Source organism: Mandrillus leucophaeus, unplaced genomic scaffold (genome assembly GCF_000951045.1).
Source record: "Mandrillus leucophaeus isolate KB7577 unplaced genomic scaffold, Mleu.le_1.0 Scaffold117, whole genome shotgun sequence".
Taxonomy (NCBI): domain Eukaryota; kingdom Metazoa; phylum Chordata; class Mammalia; order Primates; family Cercopithecidae; genus Mandrillus; species Mandrillus leucophaeus.
In genome coordinates, this window is record NW_012099987.1 from 3,097,407 (window position 1) to 3,107,983 (window position 10,577).

The 10,577-nt window shown below is 48.3% G+C and overlaps 1 protein-coding gene across 7 annotated transcripts in view; it reads left to right on the top strand.

Moving 5' to 3' along the window:
- The first annotated feature begins 8,669 nt into the window (after positions 1–8,669).
- ZFYVE27 (zinc finger, FYVE domain containing 27) overlaps positions 8,670–10,577 on the top strand; it is a 24,400-nt gene continuing 22,492 nt past the window's right edge. For 2 of the 7 annotated variants that reach the window (XM_012000585.1, XM_012000595.1), the window contains exons 1-2: positions 8,670–8,874; positions 10,030–10,227. In XM_012000585.1, coding sequence (XP_011855975.1) covers positions 10,031–10,227 — 197 coding nt within the window. In that variant the 5' untranslated portion in view covers positions 8,670–8,874; position 10,030. The remainder of the gene's footprint in view (positions 8,875–10,029; positions 10,228–10,577) is intronic. The other 5 variants (XM_012000614.1, XM_012000623.1, XM_012000605.1 and 2 more) reach the window with 4 other exon arrangements.

Consider the following 10,577-nt stretch of genomic DNA (forward strand, 5'->3'; position numbering starts at 1 on the left):
GCCTTGGCCTCCCAGAGTGCTGGGATTACAGGCATGAGCCATACTGCCCAGCCTCTTAAAATTTTTTTAATTGTAGTAACATACACATAACATAAAATTGACCATTTTCTTTTTTTTTTTCTAATTATACTTTATGTTCTAGGGTACATGTGCACAACGTGCAGGTTTGTTACATATGTATACATGTGCCATGTTGGTGTGCTGCACCCATCAACTCATCATTTACATCAGGTATATCTCTTAATGCTATCCCTCCCCACTCCCCTGATGCCACAACAGGCCCCGGTGTGTGATGTTCCCCTTCCTGTGTCCAAGTGTTCTCATTGTAAATTGACCATTGTCAAGTGTACAGTTCGATGGTATTAAGTCCATTCATATTGTTAAACAACATGGTCTACACTGACTATTGTGCAACCGTCACCACCATCCATCTCCATGGCTCTTCTCATCTTGCAAAACTAAAACCCTGAACCATGAAACAGTAACTCCCCATTTCCTCCTCCCTACAGCCCCTGGCAATCACCATTCTACTTTCAGTCTCTGAATTTGACTATGGTAGGTACTTCATAGAAGTGGAATCATATGGTACTTACCTTTTCGTCACTAGCTTATTTCATTTAGCATAATGTATTCAAGGGTCATCCATGCTGTAGCATGTGTCAGAATGTCCTTCCTTTTTAAGGCTGAATAATGTTCCGTCTTCTGTATATTCCGCATTTTGTTTATCCATTCATCCATTGATGGACCCCCGGGTTGCTTCTACCTTTTGGCTATTGTGAATAATCTGCGAATGAACATGCATGTACAAATATATCTCTTTGATACCTTGCTTTAAATTCTTTTTTTTTTTTTTTTGAGACGGAGTCTTGCTCTCTCGCCCAGGCTGGAGTGCAGCAGCGTGATCCCAGCTCACTGCAAGCTCCGCCTCCCGGGCTCATGCCATTCTCCTGCCTCAGCCTCCCGAATAGCTGGGACTACAGGTGCCCGCCACCACGCCCCGCTAATTTTTTTGTATTTTTAGTAGAGACGAGGTTTCACTATGTTAGCCAGGATGGTCTCAATCTCCTGACCTCGTGATTTGCTCATCTCGGCCTCCCAAAGTGCTGGGATTACAGGCGTGATCCACCGCGCCCGGCCAAGACCTCGCTTTAAATTCTTCTGGATATATATTCAGAAGTGGAATTACTGGATCAAATGGTAATTCTATGTTTCCATTTTTAAGGAACTGCCACAATGCTTTCCATACCATTTTACATTCTCGTTGACAGTGCACAAGGGTTCCGATTTCTCCACATCCCCCACCAACTTTTTTTTTTTCCCTCAAAGAGGGAGTCTCACTCTGTCGCCCAGGCTGGAGTGCAGTGGTGCAATCTCGGCTCACTGCAACCTTTCGCCTCCCAGGTTCAAGCAGTTCTCCTGCCTCAGCCTCCTGAGTAGCTGGGATTATAGGCATGTGCCACCATGACCGGCTAATTTTTGTATTTTTAGTAGAGACGGGCTTTCACCATGTTGGTCAGGCTGGTCTCAAACTCCTGACCTCATGATGTGCCTGCCTCAGCCTCCCAAAGTGCTGGGATTACAGGCATGAGACACCGTGCCCAGCCCCCACCAACTTCTTATTTTCCATGTTATTTATTCATTTTTAAACAAGCATTCATTGAGTACCTATTATGCCACAGCTCTATACTTCGTAGAAACTGAGGCTGCCAGAATGTTAAATCTGTTTCCCTGATGTTAGGAACTTAGGAAACAATGGAGAAACAGTCATGTTCAAGAGATAGAGTGAAATGCAAGGTGATAGGTGCCTAATAGAGATGGAATCAATAGTAGATTGGATAAAGAAAATGTGGTACCAGCCGGGTGCTGTGGCTCATGCCTATAATCCTAACACTTTGGGAGACCCAGGCAGGTGGATAGCCTGAGCCCTGGTGTTCGAGACCAGCCTGAGAAACATGGTGAAATCCTGGCTCTACAAAAAAATACAAATATTAACTGGGCTTGTTGATGCATGCCTGTAGTTCCAGCTACCTGGGAGACTGAGGTGGGAGGATCCCCTGAGCCCAAGGAGGTGAAGGCTGCAGTGAACCATAATTGTGCCACTGTACTCCAGCTTGGGTGACAGAATGAGACCTTGTCTCAAAAAAAAAAAAAAAAAAAAGAAGAAGAAAATATGGTACATATATACCAAGGCCTTAAAAAGAATGAGATCATAGCCTTTGCGGCAACATGGATGGAGCTGGAGGCCATTATCCTAAGTGAGCTAACACAGGAGCAGAAAACCAAGCACTGCATGTTCTTACTTATAAATGGGAGCTAAATACTGAATACACATGGACACAAAGAAGGGAACAGACACCAGGGAGACACCAGGGCCTTCTCGAGGATGGAAAGTTGAAGGAGGCTAAGGATTGAAAAACTACCTATAAATACATAGATACTATGCCCGTTAACTGGATGACAAAATAATATGGACACTGAATCCCCATGATTTGGAATTTATCTATAGAACCAACCTGCACATGTACCCCTAAAACAAAAATAAAAGCTAAAAAGAAAAAGAGAGAGATGGAGGCCGGGCGTGGTGGCTCACGCCTGTAATCCCAGCACTTTGGGAGGCTGAGGCGGGTGGCTCACCTGAGGTCAGGAGTTTGAGACCAGCCTAGCCAACATGGGGAAAACCCATCTCTACTGAAAATACAAAAATTAGCTGGACATGGTGGCGGGTGCCTGTAATCCCAGTTACCTGGGAGGCTGAGGCTGGAGAATCGCTTAAACCTAGGAGGCAGAGGTTGCAGTGAGTCGAGATCATGCCACTGTACTCCAGCCTAGGCGACAGAGTTAGACTCCATCTCAACCACCATCCCCCCCCAAAAAAAAAGAAAAAAGAAAACGATGGTGTGTGATTTCTGAGGATGCATCAGAAGAGACCTTTGGCTTCCTTCCTGGCTCCCTGGTGGATCTCTTATTCTGGGTTAAGGCATTCGCCACGTCAGGAGGACATTCAAGAAGCCCTCAGGAGAGCCCCAAGCAAGAGGACCTGGCACCTCTGCCATCTTGTCACTGTGAGAGAGTGCCAGCATCACCTTGTCAGCCCTGTGAGGAAGCCACCCTGGGAGTTGACCCTCCAGCCCCACTAAGCCTTCAGATGATTGCAGCCTTGGCCAACATGTGACTGCAACCTTATGAAAGCGCCCGAGCCAAAACCATCACCAAGCTGCTCTTGATTTTGACTAAAAACACCCAGAACCCAAAAAACTGTGAGATAATACATGCTTATTGTTGTTTTATTAAGTCATTAAGTTTTGAAATAGTTCATTACACAGCAAGAGATAACTAATACAGCTAGAAGCATGAAAATATCTAGCATAGTGTGGAAATGGTGAGAAGTGCATTGAGGCTGGCACAAGAGCTTAAAGCCAGAAACTTGAAGTTGAAAGAGATGCTTCTGAAACGCCGTATTTCTCCATAAGAGTGGGCAAGGGAGCCATCTGGTGGAAGAGGCATGCTTAGACAGTCCCTTCTCTCTTGCCTCATTTCTCCAGCCTGTTCTCAGCATTTCCACCTAGTATTTCTCCAAGGGCCACAGTGAGGTTTATAAGTCAAGCATGTGGGCCATAAACACTACTTGCTTGTTGATGTAAATACTAACCTCTGCAAAATGTCAAGGTAAGTTATTATCCTCAGTGATTATTTAATTTTCTCCCTTAGTCTCTTCCACCTGTCTGCTATCTAGGGGAAAACATCAGTGGCACCAGGAGTTGAGGCAGAATGCTGGAGGAGGGAAAGAAGGAACTAGAATTTGATTATGGAAAAATCAGAATTAGACTCGAGAGAGCACAGTCAAGCTGGTCTGTCTCTTAATTATAAGGGGAGGCCTTTGTTCATTGATACTGGCCATGACTATTGTCCCTTTCTGGTTTTTAGAGCCTCCTTGTATCCTCCAATATTCCCTCCAAATAATGTCTAGAAGTTCTTGAATAATATCCCTCAATTCTATAGCTGCTGGAAGAGAAAACAAATACTACTACTCTCCACTGTCAGCCTGAGGCCAAGGAGGAGGAATTGCAAATAAACTAAAATTTCGTTTTAATTTTAGTTTATTTGGAGTAAATTACCAGTGGGAGAATTTCAGGTACTTAGGATATATATACTATTATTATTTTTTTGAGACGGAGTCTTGCTCTGTCGCCCAGCCTGGAGTGCAGTGGCACGATCTCGGCTCACTGCAACCCCCGCCTCCTGGGTTCAAGCAATTCTCCTGTCTCAGCCTCCTAAGTAGCTGGGATTACAAGCATGTGTCACCATGCCCAGCTAATTTTTATTTTTATTTATTTATTTATTTTGAGACCAAGTCTAGCTCTGTTGCCCAGGCTGGAGTGCAGTGGCGCGATCTCGGCTCACTGCAAGCTCCGCCTCCGGGGTTCATGCCATTCTCCGGCCTCAGCCTCCCAAGTAGCTGGGACTACAGACGCCCGCCACCACACCCGGCTAGTTTTTTTGTATTTTTAGTAGAGACCAGGTTTCACTGTGTTAGCCAGAATGGTCTAGGTCTCTTGACCTTGTGATTCACCCGCCTTGGCCTCCCAAATTGCTGGGATTACAGGCGTGAGCCACTGTGCCTGGCCTAGTTTTATATTTTTAGTAGAGACAGGGTTTCACCTTGTTGGCCAGGCTGGTCTCGAACTCTTGACCTCAGGTGATCTGCCCACCTCAGCCTCCCAAAGTGCTGGGATTACACGTGTGAGCCACTGTGCCTGACCGGTACTCAGGACATTAAAGAAAAAAAAATGTATTCTTCTTAAGAAGGGTGGGGACTCCTTAGCTTAAATACTACATTGTTGAACAGAAAACTTTCCCCATCCTCTTATTCAGATTAAGTCTGCCTCTTCTCTCTGCTCCTACTGTTAGAATAGGATCCCCTGCTTTGTATCATGGCTTAGTCAAGTCAGCGTCCCCTGTTGAACTAAGAGTTCATAGAGGGCAGAATTTCTGTCCAGTTCATTCTTGGTGGTTTCACAGTCATTGTTTTAAGAAATGATTCATGACCAGCCTGGGCAACATAGCGACACCTCATTCTACCAAAAACAAAACAAAACAAAACAAAACAAAAAAAATTGGCCAGGCATGGTGGCTCACGCCTGTAATCCCTGCCCTTTGGGAGGCTGAGGCAGGCGGATCATGAGGTCAAGAGATCAAGACCATCCTGGCCAACATGGTGAAACCCCATCTCTACTATACAAAAATTAGCCAGGCGTGGTGGCGTGTGCCTGCAGTACCAGCTACTTGGGAGACTGAGGCAGGAGAATCGCTTGAACCTGGGAGGCGGAGGTTGCATTGAGCCGAGATCGTGCCACTGCACTCCAACCTGGTGACAGAGTGAGACTCCATCTCCAAAAAAAAAAAAAAAAAATTAAATAGCTGTGTGTGGTGGTGTGTGCCTGTAGTCCCAGCTCCTCTGGAGGCTGAGGCAGCAGGATTGTTTGAGCCAAGGAGTTAGAGTGAGCGGTGATTGCACCATTGCACTGCAGCCTGTGCAGCAGAACAAGACCCTATCTCAAAAATAAAATAAAATTACAATAAAAAAAATAAAGAGAAGAAAAATAAAAAAGAAATGGGCATTGTTCTGGGGCTTTTGTTGAAAGAGATGTGAATTCTGTGCTGCAAGAGGAAATTGACACGCATGCACTCATTCAAGGAACATTTGTTGGTACCTCGTTTGTGCTAGATGCTGGACACACAGAAATTACAGTCAGTTCCCTCAGGACTCTCACTGTCTAGAGAGAGGAGGAGCCACCAAGTGCTGGGGTGGGGCAGTCCCACAGAGCCAAATCAGAAGGGCACCTAATCCAGACAGTGGCTGCTGATGGGGAAGGTGTCAGAGAAGTCTTTCTTCAGGGGTGAGATCTGAGCTAAATTTTGGAGGAAGAATAACAGTTGGCCAACTAAAGAATGTGGGGCCGGGCGCAGTGGCTCACATCTGTAATCCCAGCACTTTGGGAGGTGGAGGCGGGTGGATCACCTGGGGTAAGGAGTTTGAGACCAGCTTAACCAACATGGTGAAACTCCATCTCTACTCAATACAAAAAATTAGCCAGGGGTGGTGGTGCATGCTTGTAATCCCAGCTACTTGGGAGACTGAGGTGGAAGAATCGCTTGAACCTGGGAGGCAAAAGTTGCAGTGAGCCAAGATTTCTCCATTGCACTCCAGCCTGGGCAACAAGAGCAAAACTCCATCTCAAAAAAAAAAAAAAAAAAAAGAAGGTGGGAGTAGAAAGGTGCAGTAATGGGAGAAGGTGTGACACATCTGGGAACTGCCAGAGTTGAATACACCAGGCTTTGGTTTTATCCTGGAGGTCACAGGGTGCCACTGAAACTATCCAGCAAGGGAGTGGTCTGAGAAAGATACAGAGGGGTGGGCAGGGTGGGGGATAGAAGTGGGTGGGGAGTGGTGATGGCCTACCCTGGAATTCAGACCTGAGGCCAGGTTAGGAAACGAAGAAGAGGGGCCTTCAGAAGCTATCTGCATGAAAGACCCAGGAGCCTTCAGGAAAAAAACCCATCCTAAGGGAGGAGAGGCAGAGTCCAGCAGATGCGCCTGGCCCAGCCACAAAGCTAAGTCAATTTCTCTAAGGGGTGGTGAGTGGATTTCTGTATGTAGCTTAGTGATATGTGTGGGAATTGGATCTTTCTACATTTTGACCTTTCGTGGATTCTTGTCTGATTTTTGGGCTAGGGGTGGTGGTGGTAGGGCTTTGAGTAAAAATAAAAATCACAATGATTGCTAACAATTTTTGAACACTTATAACATGCCAGGAATTTACATACTTTAGCTCATTTAATTTTCATCACAGCCCCACACTGAGATTACCACTATGGTTATCCCCATTTTACAGCTGGAAAAACCAACCAAGCAACTCATCCGAGAAGAAGCCCTCCTACCTTACTCATGTTGGGACTGGCGCATGCCAGGTAATTGACAAAGTCAACTAAAGCAGGGAGCTGTAAAAAAAATACCTACATAGGGTAAGCATTTAATTTTGGGACAGTTGTCAATTTATACATAGTTATAAGAACTAACACAGGGAGATCCCACAGACTACCCCCCAATGGTAACATCTTGCAACCCTTCTTAACAGAATGCCTACCATGTGCCAGGTACTGCTTCAGGTGCTGGAGACATAGACACGGGAAACATTAGTCGACAGAAGCCACAAGAGTGAATGAGATCCTCAGGGAGTGTCTGGAGTCAGAAGAAGGGTGGCAAAAGGAGCCCCTACCTTGAGGGGTAGGAAGAAAAGCCCTAAGGAGACCTTGAAGGTAGGAAAGAGAGAAGGAGAGGATGGTGTCATGAAAGCTAAGGTGGACAATGGTGCCAAGAAGGAAAGACAGTCCAGTGCTTCCGAGGTCACCTGCAAGGAGGCCTGGGAAGTGTCCATTGGATTTAGCAGCTAGGATGTCACAGGTGAGCCCAGTAATATGGAGGGGAGCAGGACTACAGTGCAGTGAAGAGTGAACTGGGCGAGGAAGCAGCAGTAGAGAGCACTTTACAGTGAGTCTTCCAAATCGGTAGGAAAGAGGGGGTAAAGTTAGGCTAAAGGAGAAAATTGCCATGAATTTTGTCTCTAAAAATGATGATTAAGAGTTAATGAGAGTCAAGATTTCAGGCCTGTTAGAGCAAAGCCCCAAGGAAATAAGAGTTGGACCCTGGAGCACAGCTGAGTCCTGGCTGGAGGGGTGGGCCTGTCTTTCTGAAAGGAGATCATGGAGAAAGAGGTACAGATAAAGCTGTGTGGCTGCTTGAAGAGGGAAGTGATTACTTCCAGCTGGGGCACTCAAGGAAGGGATACAGACATTTGAGTGCCAGGGGCATTTGAGGGTAACAATGGAGGGGTTCAGTTGGCCAAAGTTAAAGGCAGCTGAAAGATGGCAGAGGACGAGACCAGGAAATGCAGACCAAGGTGGGTGTGGTATGGTTGGGGTGCTGGGGTCAGATGACACATAAGCTTCAAATTCCCGCTCCCAGTTGCTTCTTAGCTGCGTGTTCCTAAGAAGTTCCTTAACACGTCTGAGATTCCCCATCTGTAAAATGGCGACAACCCTAATAGGGTTGTTGGAGGAGGACTAGATAATGTCTAAAAAGAGCTCAGTCCGGTCCAGTGCTTGGCTCCTCCGTACCTGAGCGCCAAGTCACTACTGTAAAGCCATCGGACGTGTCCTTTAAGGGAAATTAACTGGGCCACACGGTGTGAAGTGAACTGAGCTGGGAGAAGCCTGCACAGGACCTTGTACACACTAGCTACTCAGGAAACAACTGCATGCTCTGCTGGGCATCTCATACAGGATACGGTTTCCGTCTTTCCTGGGCTCACACATAGTCCCCAGTTCAGTTCCAAAGTTGGAAGGAAAAAGGATGAAGATGTAAATTCTTCAGTTAAGCCTCTCGCCAACTGCTCCTGCGGCGAGGCAGGGCAACGAGGTGCAGGGTCGCCAAACACGTGCTCCCAAGGGTCCTCACTTTGTGAAACCCGGCCAGCCAAGGACAAGGTAACTCCAGCCTGCAGCGCGCGGGGAAAGGCGCGCAGGCGCAGTGCTGGCAAGGGGGGGAGCTCACCTGTGCTGGAGTGGGCGGAGCTAAAGCCGGAGCGGCATGACGTCATGAGGACGCAGCCGCAGAGCGATTCACGTCCCGGAAGCGGCCGTGGCGGCGGCGGCGTAGGCGGAGGAGATTTTTGGACCTGCGACTTCCGAACGGCCCTGGCAGGAGGAGCGGCGTTCGGCCGGGGCGGGCCTGAGGAAACGCTCTGGGGCCCAGTGGCTCTCCCCCTGCTCCTGCCCGAACCTGCCGTCTCTCTTACGGAGCCAGTGGCCGGGTACGTGAGGTGCCGGCCCCCCCCACCCCGCGTCCCCGTGTCTCCGCAGGCTGTGTGTAGTTGGGCGCTTGGGCGCAGCGGGGGCCGCCACCTGCTGGCCCCGCGAACTTGGGCGTGGCCTTCGCTGTCCTGCCGCACTGGCTCCATCAGGCCCTCCTGGCTGCAGAGGTCTTGGCCAAGGCCAGTGCGGGCGTCGACCTACCTCACCCCTTCCTGGGCTTCTACCTGGCGCCGCTCTGTGCCTTTTCGCCCTGGCTCGGCCTGCGGTGATTTCGGCTCCCGTTGGCCCCTTTGTCCCATCCCCTCACCATCCCCTCAGGTCGCGGCTAATTGCCTGGGACTGGTTTATGTTGCTCTTCGCCGAGGTTCCGCTCCCTCGTTTGCTGCTTAGCGTTCAGGGTAGGACTTTGAACTGGGAAAGACCGTAAAGGCTCCTGGGTTTCCTCATCAGAGAGGGCAGACGGGAATGCGGCGTTGTGATGCCGACTGCCCTGGGCAGAGATAGCCCGGGAAGTTGTTGGGAACTGAAGGGAGTGGGAAGGGTTAGAGGATGGGGCGGGAGTCCTGGAGCACGGTATTTCATTCACTCATTCAGCAGGCATTTGTTAAGCACCCACTGTGTACAGAAACAGTCGTGAATGGCGGCCAAGTAAGAGCAGGGAGTTTTACTTTGACGTGGTACGTGCTCTGCACTTGATCTTAGCCACAAGGCCAAGAAGCGATGTGATGTGATAAGTGCTCTGTTAGGGTGAGTACGTGATCCTTTGGGAGCATTGGGGAGGGTCTCCCAGTCCAGAGTTGGAGGTGTTGGCAGAGACTTGCCAGAGTTAGGGAGTGATGTTTAAGCTGATACCTGAAGGATGAGTAGGAATTAACCAGGTAAAGAGTGGGAGAAAAATGTTCCTGGACATCATTTCATTTCAGCTCATGGGCTTCCTCGCTGCAGCGATCAAATATGCTTGGTTTTTATGAATTTTAGTTTTGATGGATCTGTGGGGAAAAGAGCATTGGACGGAGAGTCCAAAGAACAGGATTTTAGGTCTGAATAATTCACTTTGCCTTGCTCACAGGTTTACTGTGGCGCCACTTGAAGCAGTAGGTAGAAGTGTGTTGGGGACTAGACGTGCAATGCAAATGTTGGTAATTATTATGGTTACAGGATGCAGACTTCAGAACGTGAGGGGAGTGGGCCAGAGCTGAGCCCCAGCGTGATGCCCGAGGCTCCCCTGGAGTCTCCACCTTTTCCTACCAAGTCCCCAGCGTTTGACCTTTTCAACTTGGTTCTCTCCTACAAGAGGCTGGAGATCTACCTGGAACCCTTGAAGGATGCAGGTGATGGTGTTCGATACTTGCTCAGGTACAGACTTTGTGGAGTTGCTCATGTCTGCTGTGCCTTCTGCCTTTCTGCTCTGTAGTAACTAACACCGGCCATTTAGGCAGTGCCTGGGCTGTCCTTTCTGCCCTAGTGAGGAGCAGTTCTGGGAGGTCTTTTCGGCCTCTAGGTTTATCTAGGCCTACCCTGTGTCTCAGACCCAGCCCAGGAAAGGCAGATACTGGGAATGATCCTGCCTTTTAGCAGGATTCTTCTTTGTGACTGAATAAGCTCCTTCCTCCGGACTGCTGGACAGCCTTGAACATCAGGCCTTCTGCAGCTTAGAGCAGGTTTAATTTTTTCCTTTGCTCCCAATATTGGCTTAATTAATATTT